Source organism: Girardinichthys multiradiatus, chromosome 22 (genome assembly GCF_021462225.1).
Source record: "Girardinichthys multiradiatus isolate DD_20200921_A chromosome 22, DD_fGirMul_XY1, whole genome shotgun sequence".
NCBI lineage: Eukaryota > Metazoa > Chordata > Actinopteri > Cyprinodontiformes > Goodeidae > Girardinichthys > Girardinichthys multiradiatus.
The window spans coordinates 29,865,208-29,886,266 of record NC_061814.1 but is presented as its reverse complement, the minus strand read 5'-3'; the positions used below and the strand labels follow the sequence as shown (position 1 = coordinate 29,886,266).

At 37.3% G+C, this 21,059-nt stretch overlaps 1 protein-coding gene across 2 annotated transcripts in view; it reads left to right on the top strand.

The window, feature by feature from the left end:
- The window catches only part of wdr27 (WD repeat domain 27), a 74,313-nt gene extending 71,226 nt beyond the window's left edge, over window positions 1-3,087 (top strand). For both annotated transcript variants that reach the window (XM_047352507.1, XM_047352506.1), the window contains exon 24: window positions 1,992-3,087. In XM_047352507.1, the coding sequence (XP_047208463.1) occupies window positions 1,992-2,105 (114 nt within the window). In that variant the 3' untranslated portion in view covers window positions 2,106-3,087. The remainder of the gene's footprint in view (window positions 1-1,991) is intronic.
- Window positions 3,088-21,059: the final 17,972 nt, after the last annotated feature.

The following is a 21,059-nucleotide window of genomic DNA, read 5'->3' as shown; positions in this document are numbered from 1 at the left end:
GGTCCTGTATTTGGCCCCATCCATCTTCCCATCAATTTTGACCATCTTCCCTGTCCCTGCTGACGAAAAGCAGGCCCAAACCATGATGCTGCCACCACCATGTTTGACAGTGGGGATGATGTGTTCAGGGTGATGAGCTGTGTTGCTTTTACACCAAACATATCGTTTTGCATTGTGGCCAAACAGTTGGATTTTGGTTTCATCTGACCAGAGCACCTTCTTCCACATGTTTGGCGCGTCTCCCAGGTGGCTTGTGGCAAACGTTAAACGAGACTTTTTTATGGATATCTTTGAGAAATGGCTTTCTTCTTGCCACTCTTCCATAAAGGCCAGATTTGTGCAGTGTACGACTGATTGTTGTCCTATGGACAGACTCTCTCACCTCAGCTGTAGATCTCTGCAGTTCATCCAGAGTGATCATGGGTCTCTTGGCTGCATCTCTGATCAGTCCTCTCCTTGTTCGAGATGAAAGGTTAGAGGGACGGCCGGGTCTTGGTAGACGTGCAGTGGTCTGATACTCCTTCCATTTCAATATGATTGCTTGCACAGTGCTCCTTGGGATGTTTAAAGCTTGGGAAATCTTTTTGTCCAAATGCGGCTTTAAACTTCTCCACAACAGTATCTCGGACCTGCCTGGTGTGTTCCTTGGTCTTCATGATGCTCTCTGCGCTTTGAACAGAACCCTGAGACTATCACAGAGCAGGTGCATTTATACGGAGACTTGATTACACACAGGTGGATTCTATTTATCATCATCAGTCATTTGGGACAACATTGGATCATTCAGAGATCCTCACTGAACTTTTGGAGTGAGTTTGCTGCACTGAAAGTAAAGGGGCCGAATAATATTGCACGCCCCACTTTTCAGTTTTTTATTTGTTAAAAAAGTTTGACACATCCAATAAATTTCATTCCACTTCACGATTGTGTCCCACTTGTTGTTGATTCTTCACAAAAAATTTGAATTTTATATCTTTATGTTTGAAGCCTGAAATGTGGCAAAAGGTTGAAAAGTTCAAGGGGGCCGAATACTTTCGCAAGGCACTGTATACTCTTGCCAGGCAATAAAATGCTAACTAATTACTTAAAAATCACACAATATAATTTTCTGGATTTTTGTTTTAGATTCCGTCACAGACAGTTGAAGAGTACCTATGACAAAAATTTGCAAGGGGGAAAACCTGCAAATTCGGCAGTGTATCAAATACTTGTTCTCAAAGCATATTCATATTTTAGAATAGCCCAAGCAAAAACCAGACTTAAACATTGATGTCAGAAATGTCATTTCTTCATCATACAACTGAAAGCACCATAATGATGGTTGCTTCTGCAGCCAATGAGGTATGCTTTAATCAAAATACTGGTAATAACTACTAGATAAATTCAAAAATTAGTATTCTTCTATTTCCTCCATGTCTCTGGCCTCCGAATAACTATGTCATTTAGTAAATGCTGGGACTTTATCCTCAGCACATATAAATCTTAGGTTTTATCAAAGGTTGTTTGGCCTTGAAAAGTGTTGAAGCAATGCTTCATTACCCTTAATTTGGGCAGACAGAAGGTTTAGTAATAAAGTGGTAAAAAAGTGATCACCTTTATGTGTGCTTCCTTATTACTGAGTAGAGATCAGAGTGTAGATGGATTTTACTTACTGCATTATAAGTGTTTTATTAATCAACAAACAGTTAATTCACAGTGACTAGCACTGAAATATATGTCTGCTCAATCAAAGTCATAAATCAGAGTTTAGGTCAGCACCATGTTTTATGATAAATGATGGGTATGGAGAATCAGTAATTTTCATAGGAAAGACAGTATTGGTCCTAACCACAGTAGAAGGAAGGAAGCAGGGCTGTTGGTATGTGACTGTTTTTTATAGTGGGTTGTAAAAGAAAGGTGTTGAATGACATGTTTGTTAAGAAAGTTCATCCAGAAAAGTAAAGTTGACAGTGATGTCATTCTTTTTTTCTGTCTTTCTTTCTCTACACTAGCTGTTAACAGGAACCTTGGACGGGAAGCTACAACTGTTTCACTCCAGCATAGGGTCCCATTTATCCGATGATACCAGCGCTGCTGTGCATTGCATCTCTAACGTGACTGTGTAACAACAGCTGGCTGCAGGAATGACCATGCAGCATTCATTAAGGCACCTGAAAGCCACAGGCAAGGATTTTATGAAAAACAAAGAATTTATGTATTTTGTTTCTACTGCCTTCAGCTCAGTGACGATCAAAATGTAAAACATTAGTGCTCTTGTGTGTTCAGTTTTGTGTGCTATGTATTTTGAAAATAAGCAACACATTACAGCTTGTTCAGCTTAGCTAATCTCCCTGTGTTTACTTATTTCCATCTGACTGAGATTCAAAGGAATGTCAGAGTTCACTAAGAAAGCCTTTGTTCAGTTAACCACAGTAATGTGATGTGCCTGTATTTGACAATTGGGACGAAATTTGCCAAAAAAACAACATTAACATAGGTCATTCTAATTACTTAAACATTTAGATGCTTAAGCATCACAATAATTATTGTTACTTACTGTATGTGGAACAGATGTATACTATCACAGGCGGAGACCACTATTTAGCAAATCAGCACATAGAGCCATGACATCAACTGGGTGCAACCTTTTGACTGCCAGGAACACAGATGCTCCTACTGTTCATACTGACAAAACAGTCTTCAGTTTCTTTAGCTGCATATTAACTCTTTTCTACCTGAAGCAAAAGTAATGAGATAAATATTCATGTTCACATGTTAAAGTCTGACAGAGCTTTGTTGCTATATTGACAGGGTTTTTATTGTTCCAAACTGTTAAGCAATTATTTGTTTGCTTTTCTTCAAGTTATTTTTGATTTGTTTTTGACTAGTTTCTATTAAGATTTCTAACGAGGACAAGAAGAAAGCAATACATGACAAGTTTAAAGGAGGATAAGTATTTCTATTTTTGTTTTCAGGATTGCTTAAATTAGTTTTGTATTGGCGTACTTATACACTGTATAACTGTAACTTGTTTACACAAGGTAATGTAGGCTGTTCATATTGAAAACAATAAACTGTATGCTATATCAGCGATGATGGCAGTATTCACAGAAAGCTAATAATTCCTCTACATCATTTCATACCTTTGTAGTGGTCATTTTGCATCTGAATCTTTCACATACAAGTGTATCAGCCTGCCAGATGGGGATTTACTCACTTTGACAGCAGTCAACTGACCCAAACAATCAGAAACAAAATAAATAGAAAGATAATATATTAAAAGGCTTCAGATTTAAACTGAGAATATGTAAGATTTGAGCTTTTGAAGGACCTTGTAGTGTATCATTATAATTCCTGAAAATACTTAACCACAAAATAATGATTGATATGTTGTTATAGGGAACACAGATACATACTGATTTGTTTACAAGTATAAAGTGCAACAGGATCACCCCCTCAATAATGACTTCCAGTTGCTTCCATCTTCACACGGGTATCTTCTGTGCAGGTGTAGGATGAATAGATTAAAAACAGAATTTCTCACAGAATTTCCTAATGATCTTTTAAAATGACCCCATATATTCATGTATATGTGTTTCTATTAGTCCTACTATCCATCACAAGTGCCTCCTTGGGGATAGCAAGTTAGATGATTGATAGAAGTGGAAAAAAAAGATGGTGAAATAACCAGAAGCTGTTAAACAGTGACATGAGAACCCGGAGATAAACAAAGAAAGTGGTTGGAGTTGTTTCTAGAATCTACTGCTTTCTTATTGGGGCTTCTTTTAAGAGGTTTTTATTTTTAAGTTTGATAAGCGGGCAATCAGTAAAGGTTTACCTTAACACCTAAACACCACAGCTTGGCAGTATGTCACAAGTAATTGTGTGGCTTTTTGAGGATAATTAGCTATAAATTAGCCAAACAGAAGGTTTTTTGAGGTGTATGGATATCCCCATTTACAGTTCCTTGCAAAAGTATTCATATCCCTGCATCTGAATTCAGCCCCATGTTCTCTGATACTTTTAAATAAAATCCAGCTCAACCATGTAATGATTTGGAGCACTTCAGTAGGGCTGTGTAGGCACTGAGGTTGGTGGTTGCCAGTCAGCACAGAGAATCCCCTTCTCTGCACACAAACACACTCCTCTTCGCTGCTTGGAAACAAAAAGAAAAAGTGGTTAAATATTTTTCCTGTTATGGTTACTTTATAAATCATATCATACCTCTTGCTTTTGTTTCCTCCAGAAACACTTCTGCTGCTGGTATCTTGCAACACTTAATCAAATCTTCAGTGGCTAAAGAAAGACATTACCTTTCTGGAAAATGCTAAAATGTCCTGCTTCTTTCGTCTCCCATCCAATAGGGAAGATATTGTACTTGATGCATTAGGTGATGCCGATGCTGAAGATGTAATGATAAATCCACTCATAGGCTGCGCACTCCTTACTCCCCCAGACTGAGTCAAAATTTCAGAGGAGTTCTCATCTCTTTCTTGTTCACTGTCCAGTAGTCTGCTTTTGATTTATTCTGTCTTTTTGGAGTTTGTGCTTTAATTGATTCCAAAGGCAGACCACCATCTGTTGTTTTTGTATTGCTTTGAAGTTATATAGTATCAGCATCTACAATTCTTATCACAAATTCTGGAGTTGGGTCTGTCGAGGGTTTTGTTTGTATGAAATTTGTAGGATTTCGTGTCTGTTTTTGTGCTACAGAGACAGATATGTGCTGGCAAGGCTGGGTCTACCATATCATGGTGAGCTTTAGTGTTCCTCCAAGCAGAAAAATAGAAGAAAAACATAATAAATTGTCTTTTGACTAAATTTATGAAGCAGCGTTTTCCCTCCATCTGCATGCTGGAATGTGTTTTGATCTTCTATTGAATGAATTAAACTGCTGCTTTAATAAACCCACTACATTTTTCAGACCAAGGTTATACATTGCCATATGAGCACATTCCTCCTTTATGTGAGATCATTTTTTTGGTGTACTCCCTGCGTTGATCTCAGCAGAATAGAATGGGGTTGTAGCTGAAAATGGCCACACCCATAAACCATCATTTGTTCTGGTACAAAATTTGATCTTTCACAAAATGTTTTTGTTCTACTTGACTGAAGAACTTCATCTGGATCAGAACAAATTTTGGACACTAGAATTTGACAGCACATGCAGAGAAAACAGTCAGTTTGCATCCCAGTGTTATTCCAAATGCAAATGCTAAAAGCTTTTTTCACTGTTGTCTCATTACCCCTTTAAATGTTCTGTTTATTGGCTCTTGAAACTGTATATTGGGCTTAACATTGCCTCATGATATAAGACATACATCATGATGAGCATGCAGTTTAATATTCCCCAAAATGTCTGTTCTATAATGAAGTCACATTCTGTGATGTAAAAACTACAAACTTCAATATATTTTATTGGGATGACCAACACTAAGTTGTGCCTAATTGTGAAATGGAACAAAAAGCATGTATGGTCATTAAAATGTTTTACAAAAAAAACAATCTGAAAAGCAGTGCTTGCATATGTATTCAGACCCTTTTACTTGGATACCCTTAAATAACATCTAGTGCAACCAAATGCTTTAAAAGCTTCTAACTAGTAAACAGAAACCACCCATGTAACTTAATCACAGTATAAATACAGCTGTTCTGGAAGGGTCTCAAGAGTTTGTTGGAGAACACTAGTGAATAAACAGCACCATGATGACCAGGAAACACACCTGATTAGTCAGGAAAAAAAGGTGTGGACAGATTTAAAGCTGGGTTTAGCTGTAAAACAATCCTCATTTTACTTCCACTTCACAATTATGTTTTATTTTGTTTTGGTACGTCACAAGAACCAACAAAATACACAGAAACAAAGCTAGAGCAGTTTAAATACTTTCGCATCAACACACTGTAATGTTTGACACTTTGTAAGTGAGAAAGATGTTTTTCAAGAAACTCCTGAGGGTGGAGAATAGTCCCAGAATTAGACCAGTCTATATTATTCTTTTTATATCTTGTTAAAAAACAGGACGTCAGATATTGCAAAACTCTCCACAGGTGATTCTTTCATCCAGCCTCTGAAATTGAATCATAAAGCCAGCAGACAGTAAATAAGGGTAGAAATGCCAAAGTATGAAACAGAAAAAAGTTGCCATAAAAAATATTTTTAGTCTCTCTTGCTAATTTCCCGTTACTGGCGGCAGGAACAGCTGGACAGCAGATAGAATTTTGTTTTTCTGGCTGATCAAACAAAAAAGGATTTGGGCTTTAAAATTTAGGTACATTGTTTTTCAAACAATCAAATGAAATAAATTGCTCCATAAAACCAGTAAATGTGTGGTTTATGGTGTAATTGTTAATAGTTGGATGACTAATGTTGTGAAGTAAATCCTTTGATAGAAAAAGTGAGATTTCTGGGAAATTAAATAAAGGCCCTTAAAGCACTGATCAAACACATCAGCAGACCGAGAACAAGCTGGGTCTAAGACGTGAAATGTTGAGAAATTTCAGCAAATCCCTTACTGTTAATACATCCCACACAGACAACAACACAACATACAAACACCAACATTGTAGACATTAACACACAAATAAAATCTACTTCTCTGTGAGGTAAAATGCTATTCATTCAACGTTTGCCCAGTTTATTTCTATTAGTTGTCACATTTGTACTCTGTTCAGATAACAGGCAATTTCTTGCCTTTTCTACGTCTTTTTAATTATGGTAAAAAAAAAAAATGCTTCAAAGTAAATTGAAGAATATTAAATGTAATTAAGTTTTTCTGTTTAAAAATGTTCTCTCTGAAACAAATCTTAACCTATAAAAATCTACCAGAATACCAAATAATGGAAGGACACATAATCCAAACAAAAGTAAAACAATTCACCACTATGTTTCAAATGAATTGAATTATAAAGCACCCACAAAATCATGTGAGATAAAAAGCAGAATTTTCGGCTTTAAGTCAAGATGTATTCTGTTAAAACACAAAACAGGGGATTTGATAAATAATTTAGTCTGTACAAAGTCTTAAATAATGCGAAGACAACAGATAACAACATTAGTTCATTCCAAATACCCTGCTAATCCTGTTCAGTGTGTTGTACTTGTCTCCAGTAGTCACGGATGAGAGGCAGAGTACACCCTGAACTAGTCACCAGTCCATCGCATCACATCTATGTTTGTGTGAAGAAACCAACGTTCTTAAAAGAACTGCTCATGAACTGTTAAGGCCCCAGCCAGGACATAAAATCAGGATCTTCTTACAATGATGTAAAAGGGCAAACAACTCTGATGCCATGCTCCCCCATAGCATACTAGGTCATTATTTTTAATTTTTGGGTTTTTTTCCATTTACAAAATGACTAAGACAAACATTATACCCAGCTCAGATGCCATATTGCAAAACTTAGTAGTGCTTCCAAGAAAAGAGTCTTTCTCCTTCAAAAACAACCACAAGCCAACATGTAAACATTAAAATGTGATGAAGATGTTCTGGCATTTGTTTAGGAAATAGACATAATTATAAATTATGAATTTGTATGTTAGCAGTGCACTTTAAAAACTGCTAGGTTAAAGTAGTTCAATTTGAGTTATTTTGTTATCCCAGGCCTGGGTAAATATGGCAATCTAGCCATAGTTCTATTTGTAACAACAGAGCTGGGTTGTGGGTTTAACCCAGTTATGTCCTCAGCCAAAAAACAGAAAATCAGTGCCTGGTTTACAAGAAATAGTTGGGTTGAAAAGAAAATATTTTTGCATAAAAAATAATCATATTTCGTTTGGATGTTTTAGGGATTTCGGTTCCTGGTTTTAGTGCCCGGTCCGCCAGCTGTGCTTTGGTAGGGGGTCTGGCTGGCTTGGTGTATGGCGTGCGTGTGTGCGGCCAGCATGCTGAGGTGCCTCTGGGTTTGTGGTGTGGGGTTGGTGGATTCCAGGTCTTGGTGGGGTGCCCCTATGAAGCTGAGCTGGTTGGTAATTCTCCCTGGGCTGTCGTTGCAGTGGCAGTGCAGTGGCAGGACCGGGCGGGATGCGATAGGGGTTCTTGGAGCGAAAGGCCCTGTGAGGAAATTCATGTTGGGGTTCAAGGGACCTGAGAGGTTAATATGGTTGAAATCGGCATACATTAGGGGGTTGGGACTGTTTACGGCTCTGGTTGACAGGAACATTTGGACCGGGTGTTACCCTTCTTTGTTCATGGCCCCCTCTCTGGATGGGGCCAGGGTCGGGTCAGGGCTGGGGTCATTTGGGTTCAGACAGGCCTGCACCAGTCTGGACTGGTGGCTCGAGTGGTCTGCCTGTCTCCACCCCAGAATGAAGGGGACCAGCTCCTGGGTCCGGAGACTGGTTGCCCCTCTGGGGTATTAGTACATGGACCTGGGAGTCTAGAGTATGTTCCACTTGTGAAAGTAAACCTGTTGGGCTTCTTCTTGGCACTCAGGCAATTCAGTTCAATTCAGTTTTATTTATATAGCGCCAAATCACAACATATGTCGTTTCAAGGCACTTTACAAAGTCAATTAAATCAAATCAGATTTCAAGTTGGGTACATACATTCCAATTAATCGTAACTATCAAACAGTGCAGTCGGATTCAGTTTATTATTCAAATTGGTCGAAAGGTTCTCTATATAAGGAAACCCGGCAGATTGCATCAAGTCAGTGGTTTGCAGCATTCACTCCTCCTGGATGAGCATGTAGCGACAACAATTCTGACTGCTATTCTGCCGGACAAGACACGTTAAAAAAAGAAAAATATATAAATCAGATTACCAAAACAAAAACACACTTTCACATGTCTAAAAGAATTGGCAGTCTATGAAGAATGATAGGGCTTCTTTCAGTCTCCTCTCAAAGCCAACAAACTAGGCCACAGTTCCTTAAACAATGTTTAGTTGAACCTACCTAAATTTCTATCTTGACAGCATAACCCAACAGTTTGTTGTATGTATACTGACTTTAGTCAAAGTGTGAATGTAGAAAATATCCAGCATTAGATAGTGCTAACTACCTAGCAGGTAAAAGGCTAATGGTAGCATGTTATTAAACCTGTTTTCTAGGTTGACACTAAAGTCATTAACACCACCCACTGATAATACAATTTTTATACAGCATATTTTCATTATTATCGTTTCTTATTTTAATCTGCAGTAGATGTTCAGTAAAGTCTGATTGGGTTGTTTCACAATGGCAGTCTGTGAAGAAGGATGAGTATCCTTCTAGACTCTTTTCAACAGATTGGGTCACAGTCTTTCAACCAATGTTTGGTTCTGTCCCAACAGTAAATCCCATCATTTGGGTTGAGGAGAAAGCCACTAATGCTCTGTGTGTGCATCCTTTATGACCAACTATGACCAATTATCTATATAAGTATTAATGTTGCTATCACTAGCTTCTGCTAGCTTAGCAGGGACAGGCTAATGCTGCTTTGGGTTGAATAATCTCTTACTCCGTAAAGTTAAATTGATTTATTTTGTCAAAACACGATAAATCTAGTTGTTTAGTTTAAGAAATCAGTTTTCCTTATCATTCTAAGCAAACAATACATACATCAATGAGTAAGTAGATAAGTACAAAATGCAAACACAACCATCTTTTGATCCACAGCTTACATTAAATTTGTTTAAGTGGAATACAGTACCATTCCTTTAAACTGTACATAAAGTATCACAAAGTTAAAATACACTATACTTGATCTATCACTTATACATACATCAGAAAAGTATAATTGCAGCTAACCAGATATGTTCAGTTCAAATGTTCTAAACAGAACATATCTAGTTCCCTAATGGGTTCTGTTCAGGTTCAGTTCTAAAGTACACCATATCCTCAGCGTTCATTAAATCTGTTACAGATGAAAAAAAACATTGATGCACACAATTGATAAGGAACAAGGTTGACAATCTTGGAAAAATATCCAGATGGAGCCACACAGGTAGTGAGACTGAGAAATCAGTGTCTCCATCTCTGACTGCGTCCCACACAGTTCCAGTGCTGCAGTGTGCAGACGATGACGGAAATACAGATTAGTAGCAGATGGTGTCATCCAGGGAACAAGGCATAAACATTTGGGTGCTTAACACTCCAATAAATCAACACAACTCTAATAAATCAACACAAGACCCTTGTGGAGTTTGTGGGAATATGGGGAAAACAGGAGCACATAGTACAAGCCTCCAGATACCAAACAATTTTTTTTTTTTTAAGAACACTGTTCAGTTTCTAAAATTCAGCTGAAAGACATTCATCAGTCTAATCAAATGTTGCCTTATGAGATTTTTGCTGCCCTTAGATTTAAAAGAGGAATGAGTTTACTGAATTTAGTCTTCCCTTGGGTTATTGTGAGGTTAAAACATTCATCAGCTCCATTAAACCGAGGTGCAAGGGGGAGATAAGATAATAGTTTGGCATGTGAATCTTAACCATCATCTGTCTGCATATTTCTCAGGAGCGTTAACTCACCCCATCAACCTAAACTCAGCCCTTTCACTGAACAAAGATAGTGTTTCAGCATCTATCATTAGTAAATTCCTTTCTTTTATGACTGGAATTATTTCCTCAAAGAGGAAATTTTATGTTTTTCTCTTAAATTATGTCTAACTAAGCGGTGGAATTAACAGCACATGTGGCCGGGCTTCACTTTAGTGGATTGATGTGATTGGTATGCATGTCTCCATATGGAGCTTCTTGGACTTTCTGTTGTCTGTTTTCAAACTTTCTTTAAGATTATGCATTGGTTCTTAATTTGTTACATTTTTAGTTAAAAGAAAGAAAACAGCTGAGACAAAGATGTGCTTGCAGTTACTGTTCTAGTTTCGTTTTCTAAGTAAATTTAAAATCCCATAACTCTGACATACGTAAAACAAAAAATATAATGTGTCACTCTTTGTTTGACCACTGCTTTCAGGTTGTATTGTTGCCAATTAGCTGCACCCATCACCTGCTTGGCTAACTTAAAATTTTAAATAAAATATCCAAATTTGAGAGCAAGAACTCCATTTCATGCTTTGCCAGATTTTTCCACCTTCTAATGAACTCCAGTTCTGCAAAACGAAAAAATGCCCAGATCTAATCCTAACTAGACATTGAAGGTATGTCTTTTTGCAGGAAGCCATGGCTGTATCTCAGTAAGTTGCCTTAATGCTTAAAAATGTCAGCGTGTGGAAAACATAAAGATGCCAGCAACAAAACCTGGAGTCAATAATGAGAAAAAACATTTTGACTGGAACACAGCATTCCTGTTAACTGCATCCATCCTCTCCCAGTTAGTGTTTTATATTTTTCTAATTCATTGTAGGGTACATTCTCTTCTTATTTTGGACTGTTTGCCCCTTTTGGATGTTTCATTTGTTTGATTGCAATTGGCACCACATTTAGTTTATACTATTTCACTTTGGTATTTCTCTTATGGTTCACAAATGTGTGTAAATCTGTTAATAAAAGCAGTTCTCAGCAAATATCGGATGACAATTAATGTTAATTATTTTTTTACAAATTTAAAATGAAAAATGTAAAAAATCTATTTCTCATAACAGAAGTAGTTTATACTTTTTAACTAAGGAGGTACCTCTGTCTTCAATTTGTAAAGTCAACCAGTTGCTCTGTTTGACTGCTGCATAATCTGCCTCAGATTATTACTTTATATTGCACCACATTCTCATATTATTGTTTATTTGTCCATTTTATTAACAGCATTTTCACTTTGCATCAAACTGAAGTGAATGGTTCTACAAGTTATATACATTGCGTTGCAAAAGTATTCAGACCCATTTTGCCATGTTACAACTAAAAGCTATAAAGTATTTTGTAGCAATCTGAGTGAAAGACAAAAACGAGTTAATGAATAATTGTGAAGTTGAAGGAACATAATCCATTTTCTTTTTTCCACAAATAAACATCTTTACAGGTGGAAGGCATATGCATTTAGCCCTACTGAGTCAATACTTTGTACAACCATATTCCACAGTCGTCTTTGGGGGTATATCTCTAACTGCTTGCACATTTAGTAATTTCTTTGCTTTTTGTTCTTTGCATATCAGTTTATGTTCAATCAGAGTGGGTGGAGAGCATCTATTAACAGCAATTTTCAAATCTTGCTACATATTCTCAATTGGATTTAGGTCTGAACTTTGACTGGGACATTTTAACACATGAATATGCTTTCATGTAAGATACTGTAGCTCTGGTTGTATGTTTAGGGTCAATGTCCTGCTGGAAGTTAAACAACCACCCTAGTCTCAAGTCTTTTGAAGTCTCCAGGAGGTTTCCTTCCGGAATTGTCCCGTATTCAATGAACTCTGCCAGCTTCATTGTCCCTGCTGCAGACCTTTCCCACAGCAAGATGCTGCCACCACCATGTGGTATGTTCAGGGTGATGTGCAGGATTAGTTTTACTCCACACAGAGCATTTTGCATATAGTCCAACATTTTTTGTTTTGGTCTCATCTGACCGGAACACCTTGTTACTCGTGTTTGTTGTACCCCCTACATGGCTTGTGGTAAACTTTAATCTGGACTTCTTATGCCTTTCTTTTTTCAGTGGATTTCTTCTTATTACTCTTTTGTAAAAGCCAGACCTATAAAGTGCACAACTTTTAATTGTTCTGTTGGCAGATCCTCCCACCTGAGATGTGGAGCTCGCCAGGTTCTCCATTTTTGGTTGGATAGCTCTCCCTGAGATGGTCAAAACTTGAGATATTATTTTAAACTATTTAAACTTGCACCCAACTTTACCACTGGCCTGTCTAAAGCTTTTCCTCGGACTTTGTAATGCTCTGATGTCTTCACAGAACAGATGTACACAAACATGGATTGAATTCAATAAGTGACTTCTGAGGGCAAGTGCTTCACTGTATTTTATTTTAGGGTTATCAGAGTAAAAGGGTCACCATGTACCCAATACAGTTAATATTTTTACCTGTGCACACTTTTCCTTGAACTTATGTTATGTGTTACTTTGCATCGGTCTACCACATAAAATCCTGATAAAATATAAAGATATGTGGTTGTGGTTGGACTCAAGTGAAGCACAAGTATTACAAATTTTCTTTGAACACATCTTTTGGACTTTTCACCCCTGGTGTAAGAAGCTTTGCTGTGGGACAGATGCTAATTATTGAGTCAAGCATGACCCTTTTTAGCACACCTCAGCGAGCAACAATGCAGGATGAAGTTGTAAAGGGTGAGGAGCTTCAGCTATTCTGCAGCACCTTCTGTGCCCAGGGACCCAAGGCCAGAGCTCCTCCTCCTCCTCCACTTCTCTCCACTGAAGAAATCTCACCCTCACTTTATTTCCTCTCTCATACTACAATGCTGGTCATGCTCCTTTTCATGCATACACATCCGAGTTTTTGATGACTGTCCGGTGTTGTCTTGCTACATTTTTGATTTCCTTACTTGTTAAGGGAGTTCTTTACCCAGAACATTAAACAGCATTTCTCACAGCATGCTCATCATGGTCCGCTATAGCTTGGCTATAAGTCAAAGTACAAAAATGAACATGAGGATCTGGAAGTCATTACCTAATGATTGCCTCTCAGAAATGAAAGGCTAACTGTGAGAAAAAATAGCTTGAGGCAAATTGAACATTGTTCAAATGCAATCATTCATCGCTTTACCTAAAAGTATAATTTACTTAATTTTAGGGAAACTATTACTATAATTTTCTTTCATTCTTTCAGTGACTCATTTTTATAACAAGTCAATTCCTGTACCCCAAACTTTTGATTTAGACTTGCTATTTGGGGAATACGGCTTAAGTTTAAATATAAATCTGGGAATAAGTCTTAGCCCACTGAATTAAATGAGGCTTGATTGGATCTTTACTACAAGCAATGGTTGACCCTTATTAAGCACAAGCAAACAAATGGCAGTCTAATGTGGTTCTCACAGGCTTTAATGATTGGACAGTCTGATGAACAGAGGGAATCTTATCAAGAAACTGAGGAGTATACCAATTTTTTTCTTCCTCGGATACGGTTATAGAGTAGCAGGGGTAAGCTATGTTAAACCATATAGTCAGGCACAGAGTTTACCACAATTTATCAGCAATCTGTTTGAAGTATTAATTCCTACTAATAATTAATGTGATCAATAAATTGTTTTATTTTAAACAGTCTATGGTTCATTTCCTAATCATTTAATTAAGTAAAAAGAAAATAAAAAAACTGCTAAAAAAACAAATATTACTAATTCTGCTCTGCTGCTACATTGGAAAAAAGAAAGTTTTCTCCATAACAAATATTATCTAAGCTGATTAAAGGTTTAATCTTTAGTGACTCTGACTGGAAGTTAGTTCGAGGTCAGTTTGTTGCTTTTCTTGGTGGTTTCTCACTCTGAATTTAGAGCCGGGTGAGGCTGAATACTGATCATTTTAGGAAATAAAGCAAAACTAAAAGGTTTGCAGGGATTTTTCATAAAAATTGGACCAGCATGGCAAAGTGTAGGACGTAGACAAAAATGTTTATTGCGACTGAATCATACAAAATGATCAGGCTTCGTTTTAGTGTGAAATAGGAAGTTGTTTTGGCATCATAGTTCAGCAAAAGCATTTTTGCTAGCTTCAATTTAAGCAGTTAAATATTTGTAAAAGGTCAGATCTGAGGTGTTCATGTACACAGCAACAGGAAAATGAGAGGTTGCCAGAAAAGATGCTTTAATTCTATGCATAATGGCAACCTGGAAATATTATGTGGTGTTCAATGTACTGATCATATGTCAACAAATACCACCCACACTGGTCACATATAAACCTTTGAGAAGAGAATAAGTCATTCATGAGCTATCTCCCTTTGATGAAATACCCAGAGCATGCCACGGTATGTGAGCCATTTTCATGTTAAAACTGGAATTAGGCATGCTGAAAGGAAACATGTACCCTGCAAGCATTCATAATGCAGACTTTGCTGATAGTGCTCAGATGGCTGTAATATGGATAGTAAAAGTCTCCCCCTGTTGTGTTAGCCTCTGTTTGTTGAGGACTACCTAAATTTGTCGTGGCTGCTGTTAGAATACCCCTCAACAGCCAGAAAGTCAAAGTGGTCGCCCTGCAGTGTTGCAATATTTTGACTAATGTTGTGTGGAGTTTGGCTTGAGTGCTTTCCACTGTTTTCTAGCTCCCCTGGTGACTTCTCAGCTCCCTTACAAAGACTATAAGCATTATTTAGTGCACTCTCCTCTGTAAAATGATAATCCTGTTGATTGGTTTGAGTGTTGTAACATACAACACGTGATGATCCATCTCATTCTGGGTGAAACTGCTTTATGTGACGTGTTCAAAATCTGATTGTAACATCCTAATTTTAAGGTGGGTCTGAAATTTTAGAAAAACGTTTGCATTCAAAGTACTTTTCTCAGTTTTCTGAAGGTTTGGGTTGTCCAGAGGTTTTGATTTAATCTTTGTGTGATGTGGCTCTAAACAACATATTTAAATCGCAAATATTGCTTATGGGTGGATCTAGTTTCTGGAGAGAAGCTAGACTTAATGTGGTTATAACGAGGAGGAAAGAGAAACACACAGTAGCAGAGAATAAAACAGAGCTTATTAGGAAGGGGGCAAATGTGTTATTCTACCAGAGGCAAATTAAAACACCATTCACAAAGTTCACCATTTCAGGTTTTCTTGTTTGTTTTTTCTCTCACAGTTAAATGTTCATCAGGTTTATATTTAGATGTCTAGAAAGTGACACAAACAGTGGTATAAGTATCTTATAAACCCCTGTCCACTTATAATCTATCTTTGAGTTACCACAAAACCCCAGAAACACTGTTAATGTCTTTCAGAGAAATGTCTTCTTTTTTCTAAATGGCTTTTGAGTAGTGAGTTGACATTATCATTCGTGTTATTGCCACATTTAAGGCTGCAGTGAAAGCTGCATTTCTCAGACAGAAAGCTGGTATAACTGACCCTAAAATAAAGCACCCTCAGCTTTGACAAGTGGCAAAGTGTTGGCATCCACACATCTCTACCTATATTGTTAGTAGCATGTTTTCTTGTCTTTCTAATTTCAGAAAGTAGAAAAGTGTCACATCATATTTTACATCAAGGAAGCACAAAGTTGTTGACTACAAATTAGACATTTTTAGACCAGGGCTAGGTTGGTTTGGTAAGCTTTTTTCCCCTTAATAAATGAAATCATTATTTAAAAACTGCCTTTTGAATTTATACAGGTTATCTTTGATGGATACTAAAATAGTTTGATGCCCTGAAATATTTAAATGTGACCAAAAAGTAAAAATCTGTATCAGGGCAAATGCTTTTTTCATGCCACTGTACATCATTTGCTTGGCTTTTAATCACACTCTTTGGTTGATCAAAATGGCCAGATGCTTCTGATCTGTAGAGAATTACTTGTGTTTCCATAGGGTAAAATATGAAGTGACACTATTTAGTTACTGTATGCTCTCCTTTTCCTACGTTTAAAGTTGTAAAATGTACTGTAGAAACTTTGTATGGAAAATTGTAGCTTCATTTTTTCTTTATGGCTGACATGACACTGAACTATCTGTTATTTAGCTGCCATTGCTTTAGGCTTCTGGAATCCTTTAAAGATGCAACACTTATATATATCATTATATAATATATCTATGACTGGGACATTCTTCATACTCAGTGGTGAATGTGCCACCTAAAATCAATCTGCTCATGGAGGAGCATATTAGGTTTGTTGTTTATACTGTCACAACAAAACACATGAAAAATACATACATGAGTCAAGAGTGTGCCCTGTGATGAACCTTTTATGCAAGGCATTACTGTACTTGAGAGAAAAATATTATCTGACCACAGAAATTCTTACAAGCTGCCTGGATGTAGGAAGATGAAACTGACTTAAAGCTCCTGAGACCAGAGGTATGTAGTTTATTAAAGATAGAAGTGGTAAATGATTTAACACAGCACATTATAAATGTAGAGTTGCCAATGTGCAATCTGAAGCATGGTTACAGTGTCAGTCAAATTACTTTTAACCTCAAGATGCACCTCTGAACCCTTTAGAAACATGGCTTGTTCAATATCTACAGTACATGTTGGAACATAGGTTCTGCTGCTTTTTGTCTGACTTCCTGGACCATTAATAATAGCACAGGTTTGTCTTGACTCCAACTTAAACCCAGACTTCCAAGACAGATACTAGAGAAAATGTTTAAAGATTTTGTGTTGATGAAAAGAAGCTAGAGTATATTCAGAGCATCACTTGTTTACTTGATATCATAGCCTCATCCAAACTGACTTAAGTAAAGGAGATGGTAAAAGTGAAAAATGGCAACAATAGATGAAAAAACATTTCTTATCCTCAAACATCTACATCCATGGAAACCAAAATGGCGAAGTTTTCATGCACAGCGAAACAAACCTTCATTACATATGAGAGCTTATGCAAGCATAGTTTTACAGGGCCAGCACTTAGAGCCAAATCTGTTTCATGGGTATTACTCAGCTTTTGGCATGATAATTGTAAAAGGGATATTCACTGAAATTTCTAACCAAAAGGAACATTTATAAGCGGCCCCTTTATTTTCACCATTCCCAAATCTATTGTATTCTACAGAGGTCCAGCTTTCAATACATTTAACTTTTTATGTGCCAGGTTTCCCTTTTAGATTGTGGTCACACAGAAAACATTTTTGTGAGTGATAAAAACACAGAAACCTTGACAGTGAATCCACAGCCTGGAGAAGAGAACTGGAAAATAAAGTTGTTTATCAACCTAACTGACGTCAATCACCTTCATTTCATACCTCCTCCAGAGCTCTGGTGTTTGGTTAGCATTGTTAGAGTAGTCCACAAGGGAGTGTGGATGTCTGTACTGTATGTCCAACTGACACAGGAGATCGTTAAAAATATTTTTAAAAGTGATGAAAACATGTAGTGAGAATTTTGGAGGAGAATTTAGGGCAGTGTCTTTAATTATGACTTTTAGTTTTACTTTTTAACTGATTCAGAATCAAATCAAGAGATGCAGTCATGTGAAAAAGAGCAGGAAACCCTACACTGGCTTGTGTTTTGGATATTGAAGATATGCAAAATTTCAAGTAATATGAATAAAAATCTAAACTGAACGGGAGCCTATTAAAATTTTCTGCAAAATGTTTTAAAAATCATTTCTAGTGAGGAATAAATTATAACATGTTCTGGTCTTGAAATCAACTATTCTACAGTAAAGCAAACAGACTAAAAGTGGAGTACTTACAAAATAACTGCTAACAGACGACAAGATACTAGAATAAGTCTCCAAAGGTCATCACAATACCTGCAGCAGGCTCTTGTTACTTTTGATATGTTAGTGCATGTCTGAGCAATCGGAAAAAGAGTGCACAATGTGTCCTCCTTGCACGCCTTTCATGGGAGCAATGCAAGAATGAAACCTTTGATCTCTAAGAAAAGCATAAAGGTCAGATTGAGGTTTGCCAGAGAGAATGCAGACCACAAACAGCATGTAAAGAAAATAATTTCATACCAACTGTGAAGCACAGAGCTAGAAGTGTCATGGTTTAAAGATGCTTTACTACTGCACGACCTGATTAGTTCACCATCTTAGAATCCACCATGAATCCTGCTGTGTGTAAGATTGTGTTTGAGGAAAATGTGAGATCATCTGTAAAACAAATGAAAGCATAAGCAGAAAATGACCATGCAGCATGACAATGACCAAAAGATTCCAGCAAACCCACAAAGAAATGTCACAGAGTTAGATAACAGAATGCCCTGGGCCAATTCTAAGCCCAGATCTCAACCTCAATGAGATGCTGTGGGTGACTTGAAATGGGCTGCACATGCAAGAAGCCCTTCATGGAACCCACAGACACAAATGAGGAGTTCTGCAAACTTTCCTCAGACCGATATTAAGACACGGCTAGATGATTACACAGTTACAGCGGTTGTAGGCTTTTCCAGTCGGTACTTTTGTTTGCTTATATGTGTGAAAGGAACTTGTAATGCTTAAGCATACCAGGACACCTGGGACAATTTCAAGTTCCTGTCTCCATGGGAACAATTTGGAGATACCCCCTTCAGCTCCAACACGACAGGGCACAAGTACACAAATCATGGTCAATAAATACATGAATGAACAAGTTTAGCGTTTAGACTAATCAAAGAATATCAAACGTTGTAGTAGAAATGAAACACTTAGATGCAACTTTAAGCTAAGAAGATTTTATGCTTTGATGTTACAAATATGGTAAAAAAGAAAGTAAATAGTAGGGTTTCACATATTTGTATGCGTGAAGGATTCCTGGGGAGTACTTAGTTCTTACAAACCTTTCCATTTCAACTTCAGCTGTTTGATAAACAGTGGCATGTTGAAACATATGGTGTGCAGATTTGTAAAGTTGATGTTCGATCTGATTACATAATGCCCCAGAATTAACACCTGTGGAACCAAATGGGGAACCATAATGACAGTTATCACCACTTTCTGAAACATTTAAACTTTGTATTTCCCTGACAGGTTATTTCAGAAAAGCTCCTGTCACTCTTGTGCAAAACCCTTAAACCAGTTGTGACTGTATCAGTATGTGTTTTTCATAGATTAAATTGTGAATGAAAAGGAAACAAATGGGTTCTTTGCTAAGTTGTCTGATCCATGTAGAGACAACACTTCCTACACTAAATTTAGGAGCCTTAAAAAAAATATTTCAACAACGTTTAGTTTGAAGTTGGCTTAATGCCCAGAAACAAACACACACACAAACAAAATAGACATTCCTCTGAAAGTGGATGGGTGCTGCTCATTTTGTCCCATCATTTTGTACTTTTGTGATTTTGGTCAAAATTGAGGGACCGCCAGAGCATGTTTCATACTAAACCTGTGCCAATTCACACCAGTCTTTTCTTATGCTTTCATCATAAATGATTTGAAGTTTTTTAAATCTACTCACAGTCATTTTGAAGGAAATGTGGCAATGTGTTTCCAATAAATAATGTCTACATGAAGAAGGTCAATCAAAGTTATTTTGATTTGATCATTGGTCAGATTCTGTCATATTTCATAAAAGACAACTGGCCAAAACAGGGATATTTATCCCCCATAACTCATCAAAGTATATGGTTAACAAGAGAAATAAACTGATACACTACAATTGAATAGAAAGAACGCATGAACCAACAGATGGAGTCCATCCTCAGATGCCTGACCACATCTGAACCTCTTGATTGGTGTATTTATCTCCCCTGGGTCGAATATGCAGTCAACTCATAAATCTCTTCTGCAACTGGCCTCTCTCCTTTTGAGGTTTCTATTGGTTATCAACCTCCCCTCTTCCCCGCAGATGAAAAGGACATAGCCGTAGCATCCGTTCGGCACCACATACGCCATTGTAAACAGATCTGAGGAAATGCTACCAGAGCTCTACTTCGTACAGCAGATCAGAATTCAATTCAATTCAATTCAATTCAAAAATACTTTATTAATCCCAAAGGGAAATTAAAATAAGAAGTACGCTGACCACAGACGGCGGCCTGCTCCGACGTATCATCCTCGCCAAAAGGTTTGGTTGTCCTCCCGAGACATCCCTTTGAAGGCTATGTCCAAAAAACTGTCTCCTCATTTCATTGGCCCCTACACTATCGACTCAGTCATCAGTCCCTCTGCTCTTCGTCTGCGCCTGCCTCCCAGCCTACGTATCCATCCTGTGTTTCAAGTCTCTCAAGTCAAACCTTTCGTTTTTGCATGTGGGTCAACTCCGTTAAAAACAATATGACAGAAAAGGAACGAAGTTAGCACAAAATGTCAATCTAATGGTATGAAATTGGGGTAGGAATTGGCCAAATGGTCATGTATTGTGATGAAAATAAGTAAAAAAGCAGTCCATTGAAAAACTTTGGAAGACAAAAATAGGGAGAATTCCTTACAAGAAGTAGGCTAAACGATTTAAAAAATAAACACATCATGACTAAACCTAATGAAATTCATCAACAGATGAGTAAAAGAGTCATTGGGAAAGTCTGGACTTCAATTGAGATGTCGTGACAAGACTTGAAACCTTTAAAAACCTCCTATGCGTCTTCATTAAAGCATCTCTACCAGAATTCCTCCACAGTTATGTAAAAAATGTGTTGCTAGTTTTGCAAATGTTTGATAGCAGTTATT